At 36.2% G+C, this 19082-nt stretch overlaps 1 protein-coding gene across 5 annotated transcripts in view; it reads left to right on the plus strand.

Moving 5' to 3' along the window:
- Positions 1-19082, plus strand: part of DCC (DCC netrin 1 receptor) — a 1205330-nt gene that overhangs the window by 989303 nt on the left and 196945 nt on the right. For all 5 annotated transcript variants that reach the window (XM_002757246.7, XM_008979838.5, XM_035271116.3 and 2 more), the window contains exon 15: positions 2163-2357. In XM_002757246.7, coding sequence (XP_002757292.2) covers positions 2163-2357 — 195 coding nt within the window. The remainder of the gene's footprint in view (positions 1-2162; positions 2358-19082) is intronic.

Below are 19082 nucleotides of genomic sequence, written 5' to 3' on the forward strand. Positions count from 1 at the left end.
ATTCTAAAAGACGTTAATTATCATTCAAATCATTGTGACTTCATACTGCTCTTAAAAAGTCATAAATGAGGACGATCTAGTTTACTTTCTCAATGTCAGATGAGGTAGATTATCTTGTTGTTTTAACAGTTATTGCAAAAACTTCAAATGTGCTAAACAGAACTGACTGAAGAGTCCATTACATTTCAAGGGCACTGGTGAGACTGTGGCAGTAGGGTTGAAAAGTATGAATCCATGCTTTTCATCTTTTTTATTACTTTTACTTAGAGTTTATATTAGGAAATACTTCACAAACATTGTGTTTCTGCTGTTAAGGTTTATATCCACATTTTGAGACATAATTTTTTATGATGTCTTTGCATATTATAGGCCTTTTTTTTAGGGCATACAAATAATAGCTTTCCCTTTTTGTTCCCAAAGGCCATCTTTGGGGGAAAAAATATCTAGAAAATTCTGTTGACATGGCATCTTTAGAATCTGTTGAAAAGCTGTCAGTATGGTACCTATTTTGAAAGCCTTAATAAGAAAGTGCTTCCATCTATCACTTAAGCTGTAAGTGGGAATGCTGAATATGGATAAAGGTGGATGGGATTGTGCCAGCTTTTGCTATTATGTTGAGGAGAAAAATGTAATATTACCTCTAGTCATCAGATTTTCTTATATAATTTGGCATATGTTACCTTCAGAGATTTTCAGAAGCACTGGACACAGAAATTTCTGGTACATAAATAGTGAAGAGAATAGTTTGAATAAAATTCAAATCACTAATATTTTTAAGTACTCATTAATTGCCAAGAACTGTTAGCACTTATTGAAGTTTGGATGGGCATATTCTTTTTTACATATCTTTGCATAATACTTCACTGATTTTCAAAGAATAGGCTACATGTGCTTATACTTAGTCAATGGAAATATTGATCATAATCTATTATAACTGCATTTTTACTTGCCTCTGTTTCTCGTTAGACTATAAACTCCAATAGTGTGTTTTATGTCTGCCATATTTGTTCTTCCTGTATCCTGAATATTATAGGTACCTAGCCCCACACCTCAAACATAATAGGTATTATATAAATATTTAATTGAATAATAATCAGTATACAGAAAAAAAATTTTTAAGCTAAGAAACAGGGAAGAATGGCAACATAAAAATCAGAACATCTATTTATTATTAAAACTTATTAATTTCAACACAATCCATTTAAAAGAAAACATATGTCAGGGTGACATGCACATTCTCTTTTTAATAGTTAACAATATTTGAGAATTTATTTGCTACTTATAATGAGTATGATTGTATGAACTATCTCATTACGTCTTCTAAACACCATACCTTCATTCTACAGGTTGGGGAACTGAAGCTTAGAGAGGATAAGTAATTTCTCAAAATCTCATAGACAGTGAGTATACAATAAAAGTTTGAACTCTGCTCTTTCTTAGAGCAGAGTTCAAACTTTGAGTCAATCAATATTTGGAATGCCAACTTAATCAGAAGGGAAACTCAAGAGAAGTGAAATAATTTCATAAGGATACAGAGTTGGTAAATGACAGAACATGGCATTAAACCAATTTGCACAGGTCCAAAGGTTGTGAGGCTTTAATCCAGGACACTGTCTTCTTTCTTGTAATAATAAATACATTTTTCACTGATTTAATAAACTATGAATCAAGTACCATCCTAATCATGCTGGACAGATCATGGCTCTTAACTGTTTCTCCAGACAATTACTTAAGAAAGGACTGGTTAATTTGTTTTTGTTTTTAGATAAAGTAAATAATTATTGGATAAGACAGCATTGACATTTATTTTCCATTCTATTATTCTTATATCTGCCTTGGTTTCACCCTTCATTAATGATACCTAAGAAAAAATATGTAGAAAGAAAAAAAACCTAAGTAAGAAACTATTTGAACAAAGATGCACTGATGCTCCATACTATGCCCATGGAAAGAATTTGTTATTCTTGTATGCTTAAGAAATTTTGTGAAAATCAAATCAAACACAGAAAATGTATCACAAGCCGAAATAAAGAGTGACTTGGGCAACAGGTGATGCATTATTTGAGCATCTATGAAATATGATTTGTCTTGCTTAAATGGTGTTCTGCTATGCTACATTTTCTATTATGAAACATGCTATGATGCTGCTTTTTGAATCCTAGAATCTCAAGTTCCTGATCAACCAAGCTCTCTTCATGTGAGGCCCCAGACTAACTGCATCATCATGAGTTGGACTCCTCCCTTGAACCCAAACATTGTGGTCCGAGGTTATATTATCGGTTATGGCGTTGGGAGTCCTTATGCTGAGACAGTGCGCGTGGACAGCAAGCAGCGATATTATTCCATTGAGAGATTAGGTGAGTATCTGTGATTTTTTTTATTCTATTAAGGGGAATTAATGATTAATTTTAAATCATTTTCTTTCTTGGAAGACTATTCCCTGGGATTATGGCTTCAACTTAACAGCAAATATTAAATCTGAAAAAAAAAAACCTCTCTATCTACACACACACAGGCACACATACACATGTCTTCTTTGAATTTGGGATTTCAGGTATTTGATCCAGAGAGATTGGTAATGGTGGCTGCTCTGGTGTGTGCCCTTGCTTATAGGTTATAGGATGCAATAAGTGCATTGGGCCAATTTTTCTTTTTTCAATGGTCAATGGAAACTTCCAATCCTAATAATTTCTATTAAAAAAAAAGTCAACACTTTTTTCATCTTTGTTCTCACTATGAAAACGTTCTGTTAATTTTTCTTTAGCCTTGAATTATCTACTCATAGGATCTTCTTTTTGCTTAGTATTCACAAATATGAATGTTAAAGCCTCTGTCATTGTGACTGCAAAACAAGATGAAAGAAGGAACTTTCAGTCAGGACAATATGTCAGAAGGAACAAACTCCTTCCTGCGTGTGTGCCTGCCCCTACCAATCTAGTTTCTCTTAGTGTACTCAACTCAACCTCATTTTTTACTGAATACAATACTTCAGTTTTGATAGTTCTGAATTCATTGAAAACTTGTTCATTCAGAGAGGCCTACTATGTGTAAAGGAGTTCATATTCATTTTAGATCTGATTTCCCATAGTGCTGTAGGAGATTATATTATTAACCCAGAGAAATAAAGTAAATATACCTGATATATCAGGATGCCAGTAAGTTAAACAATTTTCCTAAAGCAAAATGCAAGTTCATTCCATTCTACCTGTTGCTTTAATACCATATTACATCACCCCACTGGAAATGCAGCTTGATTGGGCAGACAGGGTGTAGGGGGTGGGCGGATCTGCTGCTTATTTGCAGTGTCTCTCACAAACAGAACATTCCTGATGAGAAGCCTGATTTGAATTTGAATAGCTAAAATGCCGTAGCAAGAAAAGATTTTCTCAGTAAAAAAGGAAAATTGCACTGACCCATTCTCTCTATAATTGCTTCAAACACTAATAAGGGAAACACCTACTGAAAATCTCCACAATTTTAGTTAGCTTGGCATTTAGAAATAATATTCTTTCCATCAGTTCCTGAGTTTGAATGTAAAGGCAATCACAAAAATCATATTTTATGGCCATCAAACCTATGTCAGGGGACTCTCACTTATCCATTATTCAGCATTCACCATCTCTGATAGTTCATCTTGATGCCACTCACCCAGACAGAGGGAGGGAGGTGCCTGTGGCAGTGAATATGCTCCCAGGCAATGAGAATGTGGTGCCAGCTCAGAAGGAAGTCAGGAGAGAAAATGCATTGTTATACCCTATCCTTTTGATAATGAGTCTCATTGTTACCAAAACAACTTTTTAGAAGTCTTCAATTTTAGTAAAGTTTGGGAGTTTGGGAGATTAACACTGGCAAATCTCCCCAAATGCTTAACAAGAAAAACAATTCTCTGTAAGATATATTCTAAAGAGCAAGGAAAATTATTAATGGTAAAAAGGGATATATATATAAGCCTGTCTCAGTAATAATTAGGAGATTGCATTTTACAGTTTACCTGGAAAGAGTAATTACACATGCACGTAGATAGGTATGTAAGTTCTACCAGTCGATACTCTTTTTACATAGTCCCATGTCTTAATATAAAATATGAAATACAATAATTAGCATGTTCATTAAATATCCTCATGGTTATGCAAATGAACTGTCATTTTTCCAACATGTGTTTTCACTATTTAGACAAAGTGTGTGTGAGACGTACCCTAAGCTCTAATCTTTATAAAGATAAAGAATTTATTCAAGTCCACGTTCATGTTGCAAATAAATGAGTTTTATTTATTCTATTGAATATTACAATTGACAAATCAGTTTTCATAGTAACTTTTTGAGAAAGCATTTATAATTTTTGTGAATTTTTAAAGTTTTTGAAAGCCAGAGTTGTCATTTCATATAGATAATAAAGAAAAGGAAATTTTATGTTTTAAGGACTGTATGACAGTTATACCGCTAAAAGTGAATTAAAGTAATTTTAATTCGTTTAAGCATAGGGTCAGCCATAACTTCAAGTATCATGGTCGTATATTAAACTATAAAAAAAGCTATTTGTTTTATAATTGACCAATAAACCTCTTCATCTGTTTCATGAGAGAGCAAGACTTCTAAACAGCATTTTATTCACAGTTTAAACACCAGACACTGTGATCAGCTTCAAGACTGAAAATACAGGAACATTTTGAGTAATATCTAATAATGCCTGATTAAAAGCAAACAAACAACTTGCCTACTATAGGCACAGAACTTCATTAATCTATGTTTGTACTATTAAATATTTATAATTAATCTATTGACATTTTACTCCTTTTAGTTCAAGAGCCCTAGTACTAGACTTCATATAAACAAATGATACAGACACACAAGCTTAGTTTAGTACTTCTTAGCAAAATTAATTTGAAACCCAACCATGTTTTTAAAAACTCACTGTCTACCTACTAATTGATCTATTTATCAATTTATCTATCGTTACATCTTTTTTCAGGTATTACTTATATACAGTATACTGTGTACATTTTAAGAGTACATTTTGGCATTTTAAAAAGAGCATTATTGAGGTATAATATTTGTTCAATAAGCTATATTTTTGTAATATTTTCTGTAATCTCAGTAATACTTTATAGTTTCAAATGTAGAGATCTTCCATGTTTATGTGAAACTTATTCCTAAATACATACGTATATGTAGGAATATACATATATTAGAAATACCCAAATAGAAAACTTATATATACATATGCATATATATTTATATATATATATACACACATACATATATATTTAGATTATATATGTTTTAATATATGTACATTATATATACATATACTTGAATTATTTTAAATAGAACTGGTTTTAAAATTTAAATAAATTTTACTATAGTAAATTTATAGATGGATTATATAATGTATATATAGATGTATTGATATATTTATAAATGTATGGAATACAACAGAGTTTAATGCTAACTTTGTATCCTAATAACTGTTAAATTTACCTATTTTCCATTAAAATTTTCTATTTAATCAAACGTATCTATGTGAATAGAAAGTTTTATATTTAGTTTCTGCTTTCTGTCCCTTTTATTTCTTTCTTTTGACTTATTTCAGTGGTTAGGATCTGCAATAACATGTTGAATGAAAGGCCGAAATCAGGTATCTGCCTTGTTTCTGATCTTAGGAGAAAAAAAATTAGTCTTTACCATGAAATAGGTTATTACCTCTGGGTTCTTTAAGCCTTTTGTGAGATTGAGGAAATGTTATACTCCCTCTAGCTTTCTAGATATTTTGATCATGAATATTTGTTGGATTTTATTAGATAACTTTCCGTCTTTTGAAATGACCTTATTATTACTTTTTTCCTTTTTTATAATATGATGAATTACATTGATTTTTGAAAGGTAACCAACCTTGAATTTCCTGTATAAATCCTGTGTGGCCAACATGTATTATTCTTTTCTTATGTTGTTTAATTTGATTTGTTAATGCTTATTAAGGAGCTTTTTGTGCCTATATTCAGTATGTTATAGTTGTCCACAATTTTCTTTTCGTGTAGTGTCTATATTCAATTTCTCTTTTACTCCAGTTAGATTGTCTCAAAAACGAGCTGGACAGTATTTACTCCCCTTATATTACAGAAAAGTTTGTGTAAAATGGCTTTTATTTGTTCCTTAAGTATTTTATAGATTTCACTAATGAAATTATCTGGACCTGAGATTTTTTTTATAGGAAGTCTTTGACAATAGATTTAATTTTTTAAAACAGATATAGGTCCAATTTGCATACATTCTTGTATTGATTTTGGTAAGTTAACTTTTTAATAAAATCTGTTCATTTCATTTTGTCTCTTGTTGGCAAAGAATTATTCATAGTATTCTCTTTATCAGTTATCTATGGTTATTAACTACTTATTCATTTTGGATATTTGGTCTCTTTGGGTTCTTCTCTTTTTATTTTTGATGTCCAGACAGGGGTTTACTAATTTTGTTGATCTTGTCAAAGAAAGAGACGTTTACATTACTAACTTTTCTATTCTCTATCTCTATTATATTTGTTTGATTCCACTCTGATCTTGACTACTTCCTTCCTCATACTTACTTTGGTTCTGGACTTCTATTTCTAATTTATTAATATATGAATCTTATATGCATCTGTTATTCCTCTAGGTATTATTTTACTTGCATTCCACAAATTTTGATATGTTGTATTTTTATTACCATTTAGTTCAAAACATTTCCTAATTTTCCTTGTGATTTATTTTTCTCCCTAAGTTATTTAGTAAGGTGTTACTTAATTTTTAAATTTTGGGATTTTCCTAGTTATCTTGTTACTATTGGTTTTCTTTTTTGTTTGTTTGTTTTCTTTATTTTTATTTTACTTTAGGTGCATATTATATCTGGCATTTCACAACATGTTATCCCTCCCCACCCTCCCCACCCCCCTGTTTCTCCCCTACCTGCCCCCAACTGCCCCCAGTGTGTGATGCTCCTCTCCTTGAGTCCATGTGTTCTCATTGTTCAACACCCACATATGAGTGAGAACATGTGGTGTTTGGCCTTCTGTTCTTGTGTCAGTTTGCTAAGAAAGATGGTTTCCAGATTCATCCAAGTCCCTAAAAGGACACAAACTTATCATTTTTGTATGGCTGGGTAGTATTTCATGATGTATATGTACCACATTTTTTTTGTCTAGTGTATTTGATGGGTGTTTGGGTTGGTTCCTGGTCTTTGCTATTGTACACAGGGCTGCAATGAACATACATGTGCATGTATCTTTATAGTAGAACGATGTATAGTTCTTTGGGTATATATCCAGCAAAGGGTTTGTTGGGTCAAATGGAATTTCTATTTCTAGATCCTTGAGAAATTACCACACTGTCTTCCACAATGGCTGAACTAATTTACACTCCCACCAACAGTGTAAAAGTGTTCCTGTTTCTCCACATCCTTTCCAGCATCTCTTGTCTCCAGATTTTTATATGATCACCATTCTAACGGGCGTGAGATGGTAACTAAATGTGGTTTTGATTTGCATTTCTCTAATGACCAGTGATAATGAGTATTCTTTCATGTTTGTTGGCCTCATATATGGCTTGTTTTGCAAAGTGTCTGTTCATGTCCTTTGCCCACTTTTGAAAGGGGTTGTTTGTTTTTTTCTTGTATATCTGTTTTAGTTCTTTGTAGATTCTGGATATTAGCCCTTTTTCAGATGGGTAGATTGCAAAAATTTTTTCCCATTATGTTGATTGTCAGTTTGCTCTAATGATGGTTTCTTTTGCTGTACAGAAGCTCTGAATTTTAATTAGATCCCATTTGTCTATCTTGCCTTTTGTTGCCATTACTTTTGGTATTTAGTCATGAAGTCCTTGCCTATGCCTATGTCCTGGATGGTTTTGCCTATGTTTTCCTCTAGTGTTTTTATGGTGTTAGGTTTTTTGTTTAAGTCTTTAATCCATGGGGAGTCAATTTTAGTGTAAGGTGACACGTAGGGGTCCAGTTTCTGCTTTCTGCACATTGCTAGCTGATTTTCCTAACACCATTTATTAAACATGGAGTCCTTTCTCCATTGCTTGTTTTTGTCAGTTTTGTCAAAGATCAGATGGTTGTAGATGTGTGGTGTTGCTTCTGGGCCTCTTTTCTGTTCCGTTGGTCTGTGTCTCTGTTTTGGTACCAGTACCATGCTTTTTTGATTACTGTAGCCTTGTAGTATAGTTTGAAGTCTGGCAGTGTGATGCCTCTGGCTTTGTTCTTTTTGATTAGGATTTTCTTGGCTATGTGGGCTCTTTTGTGATTCCATATGAAGTTTAAAGTGGTTTTTTCCAATTCTGTGAAGAAGGTCATTGGTGGCTTAATGGGGATAGCATTAAATCTATAGATTACTTTGGGCAGTATGACAATTTTCATGATATTAGTTCTTCCTAACCATGAGCATAGAATGTTTTTCCATCTGTTTGTGTTCTTTCTTATTTCGTTGAGCAGTGGTTTGTAGTTCTCCTTGAAGAGGTCCTTTACCTCCTTTGTTAGTTATATTCCTAGGTATTTTATTCTCTTTGTAGCAATTGTGAATGATAGTTCGCTGTTGAATTGGCTCTTTGTTTGTCTGCTATTGGAATACAGGAATGCTTGTGATTTCTGTGCATTGATTTTGTATCCTGAGACATTGCAGAAGTTGCTTATCAGTTTGAGAAGATTTTGGGCTGAGACGATGGGGTCTTGTAGATATACAATCAGTCATCTGCAAATAGAGACAGTTTGACTTCCTCCTTTCCTAATTGAGTATGCTTTATTTCTTTTTCTTGCCTGATTGCTCTGGCTAGAACTTCCAGGACTATATTGACTAGGAATGGTGAGAGAGGGCATCCTTGTCTAGTGCCAGATTTCAAAGGGAATTCTTCCATCTTTTGTTTGTTCAGTATGATATTGGCTGTAGGTTTGTAATATATAGCTTGTATTATTTTGAGACACGTTCTGGTAATACCTAGTTTATTGAGAGTTTTTAGCATGAAGTGCTGCTGAAGAGCTTCTCTGCATCTGAGATAATCATGTGGTTTTTGTCTTTGGTTCTGTTTATGTAATGGATTATGTTTATGTATTTGCATATGATGAACCAGCCTTGCATCCCCGGGATAAAACCTACTTGATCATGTTGGATAAGCTTCTTGATGTGCTGTTGCAATCTATTTGCCAGTATTTTATTAAAGATTTTTGAGTCAGTGTTCATCATGGATATTGGCCCGAAGTTTTCTTTTTCAGTTGAGTGTCTGCCTGTTTTTGGTATCAGGATGATGTTGGTCTCATAAAATGAGTTAGGGAGAATTTTTTTTTGTATTATTTGATACAGTTTCAGAAGGAATGGAAACTCCTTCTGAATGGAATGGAACTCCAGACAGTTTCAGCTCCTCTTTATATGTCTGGTAGAATTTGGCTGTGAACCCATCTGGACCTGGACTTTTTTTGGTTGGTAGGCTATTGATTGCTTCTTCATCCCTTGTTATTGGTCTATTCAGGGTTTCAACTTCCTCCTGGTTTAGTCTTGGTACAGTACAAGTGTCTAGGAATTTATCTATTTCTTCCTGGTTTACTGGTTTATGTGCATAGAGTTGTTTGTAGTAATCTCTGATGGTAGTTTGTATTTCTGTGGGATTAGTGGTGATATCCCCTTTATCATTTTTTATTGAATCTATTTGATTCTTCTCTCTCCTTTTTTATTAGTCTGGCTAGTGGTCTATCTGTTTCGTTGGTTTTTTTCAAAAAACCAACTCCTGGATTTATTGATTTTTGGAAGGGTTTTTTTTGTGTCTCTACCTCCTTCAGCTCTGCTCTGATCTTAGTTATTTCTTGTCATCTGCTAGCTTTTGAGTTTTTTTTTTTAAGCTTCCTCCTCTAGCTCTTTCAAATCTGATGATAGGGTGTCAATTTTAGATCTCTCCTTGTTTTTCATGTGGGCATTTATTGCTATATATTTCCCTCTCAACACTGCTTTAAATGTGTCCCAGAAATTCTAGTGTTTTGTGTCTTCATTCTGATTGGTTTCGAAGAACATCTTTATTTCTGCCTTCATTTCATTGTTTATCCAGTTGACACTCAGAAGCAAAGTGCTCAGTTTCCCAGTGGTTGTGTGGATTTGAGTGTGTTTCTTAATCCTGAGTTCTAGTCTGATTGCACTGTGGTCTGATAGACTGTTAGGATTTCCGTTCTTTTGCATTTGCTGAGGATTGATGTGCTTCCCATGATGTGGTCAATTTTAGAGTAAGTGCAATGTGGTGCTGAGAAAAATGTAGATTCTGTTGATTTGGGGTGGAGTGTTCTGTGTATGTCTATTAGGTCCGCTTGGTACAGCTCTCCATTCAAGTCCTGGATATCCTTGTCAATTTTCTTTCTCATTGGTCTGTCTAATATTGACAGTGGAGTGTTGAAGTCTCCCACTATTATTGTGTGGGAGTCTAAATGTCATTTTAGTTTGTTTAGAACTTGCTTTATATATCTGGGTGTTCCTATGTTGGGTGCATATGTATTTAGTATAGTTAGCTCTTCTTGCTGGATGAATCCTTTTACCAGTATGTAGTGTCCTTCTTTGTCTCCTTTGGTCTTTGTTGGTTTTAAGTCCATTTTATCAGAGATTAGGATTGCAACCCCTGCTTTTTTTTGTTCTCCATTTTCTTGGTATATTGTCTTCCATCCCTTTATTTTGAGTCTATTTGTGTCTTTGTATGTGAGATGGATTTCCTGAATACAGCACACCAATGGGTCTTGACTTTTTATCCAGTTTGCCAGTCTGTGTCTTTTGATTGTGGTGTTTAGGCAGTTTATATTCAATGCTAATATTGTTATGCATGAATTTGATCCTGCCATATTGTTACTGTCTGGTTTTCTTTCCGTTATTGACTCGTTTTCTTCATTGCATTTTTGGTCTTTGCCCTTTGGTGTGCTTTTGCAGTGACTTGTTCCTTTCTTTGCTTAGTGTTTCTTTCAGGAGCTCCTGTAGCACATGTCTGGTGGTGACAAAATCTCTTAGTAATTGCTTGTCTGTAAAGGATTTTATTTCTCCTTCACTTACGAAGCTTAGTTTGGCTGGATATGAGATTCTGGGTTGAAAGATCTTTTCTTTAAGGATGTTGAATATTGGCCCCCACTCTCTTCTGGCTTGTAGGGTTTCTGCCAAACGATCCACTGTGAGTCTGATTAGCTTCCCTCTGTGGGTGACCTGACGTTTCTCTCTGGCTTCCTTTAGCATTTCTTCCTTCATTAAACCCTGGTGAATCTGACAATTATTGTGCCTTGGGGTTGCTCTTCTTGAGGAATATCTTTGTGGAGTTCTCTGTATTTCTTGAATTTGAATGTTGGACTGCCTTGCTAGGCTTGGGAAGTTCTCCTGGATAGTATCCTGGAGTGTGTTTTCCAGCTTGGATTTATTCTCCACATCACATCCAGGTACACCAGTCAAGCGTAGATTAGGTCTTTTCACATAATCCCATATTTTTTGGAGGCTTTGTTCCCTTCTTTTCACTCTTTTTTTTTCTTGTCTTGCCTTCTCTTTTTATTTCCTTGAGTTGACCTTCAGTCAACTGATATCCTTTCTTCTGCTTGATAGATTTGGCTGTTAAAATTTGTGTTTGCTTCACGTAGTTCTCGTGCTGTGTTTTTCAACTCCATCAAGTCGTTTATGTTCTTCTCTAAGCTGGTTATTCTAGTTAGCATTTTGTCTAACCTTTTTTCAAGGTTTTTGGTTTCTTTGCATTGTGTTAGAATGTGTTCCTTAGCTCAGAAAAGTTTGTTATCATCCACCTTCTGAAGCCTGTTTCTGTCAATTCATCCCACTCTTCTTGGTCATGTTGTGTTCCCATGTTGTTGAGGAGTTGTGATCTTTTGAAGGAGAAGAAGTGTTTTGGTCTTTGATGGTTTCATCTTTTTTGCACTTTTTTTTCCCATCTTTGTGGATTTACCTGGCTGTGGTCTCAGGGAGCTCCTTGATGAGGTGGCTTGTCTGCCTATCCAGGTGCTACTGGGTTGCTAGGGACTCCTTCAGGTTACTAGGGAAGGCTCCTGTGCCTTCTTTGTTTACACTGGGAGTTTAGGCCCACATCTTCCACTGACCTAGTGGCACTACTAGGTGATCAAGAATGCAGTCCCATTGCTAGGTAGCTTCCTGTGTTTTTTGTTAAAACCTGTAGCCCAGTCCCACCCCTCTAATGGTGGGTTGTGCCCTTCCTCCACTGGGCTGGATCGTTCAGGGTTCAGCTCAGACTGTGGCACTGGCTGTGCAACCTGCTAGAGTCAGAGCTTCAACCCTCTGGGGTTTGTTGGGGAGGGTAGGGACCCACCCAGCTGCACCCGTCTGTCTTTCCCTTTCAGCTTCCTCTTTCTCTGGTCATGGGGTAGGGGCCAGCCCAGCTTCTCCCGCCTTCAGCTCCCTCTCTCTCTGGATTGGTGGAGGGGACAATAGCTCAGTCTGCAGGCTCTCCTGGCTGCTTTTTGGGCTTATGTGTCTTTTTAGGTCTGTGCGCCAATCTGGGACACCATCCTGGATTATTATTCAACTCCGTGCTTATAATTCCTGGTGATTGACTGGCAAATATCCCCTGTTCAGTGTATTGCTGAGGCTTTGGGGGAAGTGCTGTATCTGGACCAGAGGGCCAAAGGGAAACATCTGACTTGCCAGTCAGATGCACTTTCTGAGTGAAGCAGCACCCCCTCCAGCCTCAGTCTGCCCTGTGTGGGTTTTTCTCACCATCGAACCAGACCCATTGAAATGCATCTGGTACCGATATTGGAACTAGGAGATCTCTGGATTTCTGCATCTCTCTCGCTGGGTTGTGTCTATTTGGCCATCTTGGAGAGTCCTGCCTGTTTGTTTGCTTTTGAGACAGTCTCGCTCTGTCTCCAGGCTGGAATGCAGTGGCAGGATCTTGGCTCACTGCTACCTCTTCCTCCTGGTTTCAAGCAATTCTCCTGCTTCAGCCTCTCAAGTAGCTAGGATTACAAGCATGTGCCATCACCCTCAGCTAATCTTTGTATTTTTAGTAGAGATGGGTTTTCGCCATCTTGGCCAGGCTTGTCTTAAACTACTGATCCCATGATCCACTGGCGTCAACCTCCCAAAGTGCCGAGATTGCACATGGGTGTGAGCCACCATGCTCAGCCTAAATTTAAGTTATCAATAGCACTTTAGCAATATGTCTTACATTGCACATTGCAGTATGGTTATATTGCATCTTGCAATGAGGTTACAGTGACCCAAGATCACAATATTGCACTCCAGCCTGGGCGACAGAGCAAGATTCCATCTTAAAAATAAAAAAAGAAAAGAAATATTTCTTGTAAGGGGTGGACTGACATTTTGTATAATGGACCAGAGACTAAACACCTTAGGCTTTATAGGCCATCTAATAGTCTCTGTTAGCACTCCTCAACTCTGCTATTATATCATGAAAGCATCCAAAGACAACACATAAATAAGTAAACATAGCTGTGTCCTAATAAAACTTTGTTTGTGAAACAAAGAATCTATAATTTTATATAAGTTTCATATGTTATAAAATTCTATCCTTTTTTTATTTTAGCAACTATTTAAATATATAAAAACCTTCTTAACTCATGGGCTATACAAAAACAGTGCCCCTTCAACTATAGTTTACTGATTCCTGTTCTTAGTGATTTTTCTGAGAGATACCATTTATGTATTTAACCTTTGCCACTTTGTTTAGAGCTAACAATATAGCACATCATATAAAATACAGAAACCTGCAACTGCACAGGTCTCTTTATCATATGCACTATTCCTTGTGTTATAATTGTCATATGTATTACATGCAGATACATTGAAAATCCCATTAGACAGTGTTATATATTTATTGTATTATGCAGTCATGGATTTTTTTTTAAGGACTTAAGGGGAGACTATGATGTTTTCTGTTTACCCAGATATGTAACATTTCTTATGCTTTTCATTTGTACCTGAAGAGGAAGTTTTCATAGAGTATTATTTCCCTTTAGACTGAAAATCTTCCTCTACCATTTTTTTGTAGTTCAGTCTGCTGGCAACAATTTTCTTCATTTTGCTTTATCTGAAAGTTTCTTCAGTCGGCTTTTTTCCTGAAGAATATTTTTACTGGATATAGAATTCCACAGTGGTATAATTTTTTTCTTTTTTCACATCTTTAAAGATGTTATTTCATTGTATTCTTGGCTCTGTGGTTTCTGATGAAAAACACTGGAGTTTTTGACCATTGCAATTTAGGTCTGCCATTTTGTTTTTATTTTCTATTTGTCCCATTGCTTTTTGTGTCCCTGTTTTCTCTTTTCTGACTTTTTTTGGATCATTTGAATTTTTTGTTTTATTATTTATATTTTTTCCTGAGATGAGTTCTTGCTCTGTTGGTCATGTTGGAGTACAGTGGTGCTCTCATGGCTCACTGCAGCTTCGACCCCCTAAGCTCAAGTGATCTTCCCATCTCAGCCTCCTGAGTAGCTAGGAAAATAGGGATGTTCTAATATAACATTCAAAATTTTTCTCTGTAGTAATATATACTTTTTTATTTTTTTGCTGGGTGCCTTTAAGATTTCTTTAAAATATTTGATTTTCAGCAGCTTGATTATATTATATAGAGGCATAGTTTTTTTTTTAGCTAAATCTTGCCTGTGTGTTATATGATTCCTAAATCTATACATTTATGATTTCACCAGTTTTGGTCATTTTGTCTTATTTTTTATGTATTTTATATTTTATATATTGTCTTATTGTAAAATATATTCCCCCCTTATTTACTTCATTCCTTCTGACACTATAAATATATGTATTTTAGACATTTGAATTTTATCTTACATATTCTCAAGACTGTGATGTTTTGTTTTGTTTTTTAACCTTTTTTCTCTTTTCTTGATATTGAATGATTTCTCCTGTTCTGTTATCATGCTTACTGATCAATTCCTTCGTTACCTCCATTTCATTGTTAAGCTCATATGGTAAAGATCTTTGTATTTTAAAAAAATGTCCTCTTTTTAATTTTAAAATTTCCATTTTTCCTTATATTTTCTACTACTCTGTTGAGATTTTCTATATTCCTTTCATTTCAAGTATACTTTACATCTGAGAACAAAGTTATAAAAGTTGCTTTAGCATGTTTCTCTGATAATTTCAACATCTGCCCCATTTGGATTGGGCATCTATTTGCTTTTTCCCTTGAGAATGGACTATTTTCATCTGTTTTTTGGCATGTTGTATAATTTTAGATGATATGTTGGGTATTGTCAGTGTTCAGTTGTAGACTCTGGATTTTATTACAATCCTTGAAACATTTTTGATATGTTAATTTTAGAAGGCAATCCACAGTTAGATTCACATTGTAAGATCTGTCTTGTTTTCTCTAGGCAGCAAATACAATCTCAGTTAAGGTTCCTAACTCTTTGCTCTACTGTTAGTGTTTAGGCTGAGATATATGTAGGTTTTTACTCAGAATCAGGATATCTGTTTCCAGAACTCTTTTCTGTATACTTTTTGTAGACTGTTCCCCTCATTCCCTGCAACTTCCTTCAGTGATTCTTCTGGCAAAAAGTGGGGAGGGTTTCTACTGAAGTACTAGCTAACAGTACTGGGGTGCTTTTCATGCTGCAAATGTTTCTTGGAGCAAAACAGAAAACAAAACAAGAAAAGGAAAACTAATTCCCATGTTAGTCACTTCACCAAGGTCTTACTTAATCCCAAAATCTACCTAGTTTTGTAAAATCCTCAGACCTCATGTCATTGGAATTTTGGTTTTTGAGGGGATTGTTTTGTATCTTGTTTAGAATTTGAGGCTGTTATCAGTGGGATGGATGAGCTAAAAGGAGTTCACACCATCAGAGAATAATTGGAACCTCACAGTCCTATTTTAAATATTTTTGAGATATTTAACAGATACTTATCAGAGAATAATTGGAACCTCACAGTCTCATTTTAAATATTTTTGGATAGCTGTTGTTATGAACATTCTTGATAAAAATAAGATGACTTCCTGGGCAGTGTATTTAACATCTGAATTACATTTGGCACCATAGCTCTTATTTATGCTAACAGCATGTATTAGAGGAACTAAAAATGACTCTGAAATATATAATTTAGTTGCTATATTAGTCTGTTTTCATGCTGCTGATAAGGCATACTTGAGACTGCACAATTTACAAAAGAAAGAGGTTTAATTGGACTTACAGTTCCACGTGGCTGGGGAAGCCTCACAATCATGGCAAAAGGCAAGGAGGAGCAAGTCACCTATTACATAAATGGCAGCAGGCCAAAGAGAGCTTGTGCAGAGAAATTCCCCTTTATAAAACCATGAGATCTCATGAGACTCATTCAATATCACAAGAACAGTGCAGAAAAGACCTACTCCCATACCCATAATTCAACAGCCTCCCACCAAATTCCTCCTACAACACATGGGAATGATAGCAGTAACAATTAAAGATGAGATTTAGGTGTGGACACAGCCAAACCATATCATTCGACCCCTGGCCCCTTCCAAATCTTATATTCTCACATTTCAAAACAAATGATGCCTTCCCAAGCTCCCCCAAAATCTCATTTCAGCATTAACTCAAAAAGTCCACAGTCCAGCATCTCATTTGATACAGGCAAGTTCTTTTTACCTATGAGCATATAAAATAAAAAGCAAGTTAATTATTTCTTAGGTACAATGTGGGGACAGACATTGGGTAAATACAGCCATTCCAAATGAGAGAAATTGGCCAAAACAAAGGGGCTATAGGCCCCATGCAAGTCCAAAGTCCAGAAGGGCAGTCAAATCTTAAAGCTCTGAAATGGTCTCCTTTGACTTCGTGTCTCACATCCAGGTCACATTGATGCAAGAGATGGGCCCATATTGTCTTGGGCAGCTCTACCCCTGCGGCTTTTTGAGGTACATCCTCCCTCCTGGTTGGTTTTATGGATTGACGTTGAGTATCTGTGGATTTTCCAAGGTCACAAGTACAAGCTGTCAGTGGATCTACTGTTTTGGGTTCTGGAGGATGGTGGCCCTCTTCTGACACCTCCACTTATCAGTGCCCCAGTAGGAATTTTGAATGGGGGCTCTGACCCCACATTTCCCTTCCACACTGCCCTAGCAGAGGTTCTCCATGAAAACCCCTCCCCTGTAACAAACTTCTGCCTGGGGATATCCAGTCCTTTCCTTACATCCTCTGGAATCTAGGCAAAGGTTCACAAACCCCAGTTCTTGACCTCTGTGCACTGGCAGGCTCAGAACCATGTGGAAGCTGCCAAGGCTTGAGGCTTACACCTCTGAAGCCATGGCCTAATCTCTATATTGGCACCTTTCAGCCATGGCTGGAGCTGCTGGTACTTAGGATACCAAGTCCCTAGGCTGCACACAGCACAGGGACCCTGGGCCCAGCCCATAGAACCACTTTTTTCTCTAAGGCCTCCAGGCCTGTGATGGGAGGGGCTTCATTGAAGACCTCTGACATGCCGTGGAGACATTTTCCCCATTGTCTTGGTGTTTGGCTCCTGGTTACTTATGCAAATTTCTGTAGCAGGTTTGAATTTCTTCTCAGAAAATGGGATTTTTTTTTTCTATCACATTGTATGGCTGCAAATTTTGCAAACTTCTATGCACTGTTTCCCTTATAAAACTGAATGCCTTTAATAGCACCCAAGTCACATTTTGAATGCTTTGCTGCTGAGAAATTTATTCCACTAGATAGCCCAAATCATCACCCTTAAGTTCAAAGTTCCACAAATCTCTAGGGCAGGGGCAAAATGCCACCAGTCTCTTTGTTAAAACATATCAAGGGTCACCTTTGTTTTAGGTCCCAACAAGTTCCTCATTTCCATCTGTAGACCACCTCAGCATGGACTTTATTATTCATATCGCTATCAGCCATTTGGGCAAAGCCATTTAGCAGGTCACTAGGAAGTTTCAAACTTTTCCTATCTTCTTCTGAGCCCTCTGGAGTGTTCCAACCTCTGCCTCTTTCCCAGTTCCAAAGTTGCTACCACATTTTCAGGTGTCTTTTCAGCAACTCCTGACTCCTGGTACCAATTTACTGTATTAGTCTTTTTTCACACTGCTTATAAAGACATACCCTAGACTGGGCAATTTATAAAAGAAAGAAGTTTAATAGGACTTACAATTCCATGTGGTTGGGAAAGTCTCACACTCATGGCCGAAGGCAAGAAAGAGCAAGTCACAGCTTCCATGGTTGGCAGCAGGCAAAAAAGAGAGCTTGTGCAGAGACACAACCATTATTAAAATCGTCAAATCGCTGGGCACGGTGGCTCAAGCCTGTAATCCCAGCACTTTGGGAGGCCGAGGCGGGTGGATTACGAGGTCAAGAGATCAAGACCATCCCAGTCCACATGGTGAAACCCCGTCTCTACTAAAAATATAAAAAATTAGCTGGGCGTGGTGGCGCGTGCCTGTAATTTCGGCTTCTCAGGAGGCTGAGTCAGGAAAATTGCCTGAACCCACGAGGTGGAGGTTGCGGTGAGCTGAGATAGTGCCATTGCACTCCAGCCTGGGTAACAAGAGCGAAATTCCATCTCAAAAAAAAAAAAAAAAAAAAAAACCGTCAAATCCCATGAGACTCATTCACTATCCTGAGAAGACGGCAGGAAAGACATACTCCCATAATTCAATCACCACTCACCAGGTTCCTCCCACTATGTGGAAATTGTGGGAGTTATAATTCAATATGAGATTTGGGTGGGGACACAGCCAAACCATATCAGTTGCAAAAATAAAATTTTAGAAGAGTCTTCTCTCTAAAGTTGGACTTCTGGCTAGTAATTTTTAAAAACTCAATTGAGCTTAGGCAATTAAATAATCATTTTGTAAAACGTAGTGTTTAAGTGCTTAAACAATGGAAATGGTAAAAAGTAACATGAAATACATTTACAATTCATAAGAATCAGAGAACAAACCTGATTATATATAAATATCCAGATGCGGCCATTGTTTTTCCAACTGTTATTAAACATGACAACTATTCCTATGAGGATTTATGTTCTTCTAATTCTAATTAGCCCATGTAAAACTATCACATCTCAATGAAAATGAATCAAACTTGTTCACCACCACTGATGTGGATTAACAAAGATGTACAGGGAATTAAGT

The sequence above is a fragment of the Callithrix jacchus genome, chromosome 13 (genome assembly GCF_049354715.1).
Source record: "Callithrix jacchus isolate 240 chromosome 13, calJac240_pri, whole genome shotgun sequence".
Classification (NCBI taxonomy): domain Eukaryota; kingdom Metazoa; phylum Chordata; class Mammalia; order Primates; family Cebidae; genus Callithrix; species Callithrix jacchus.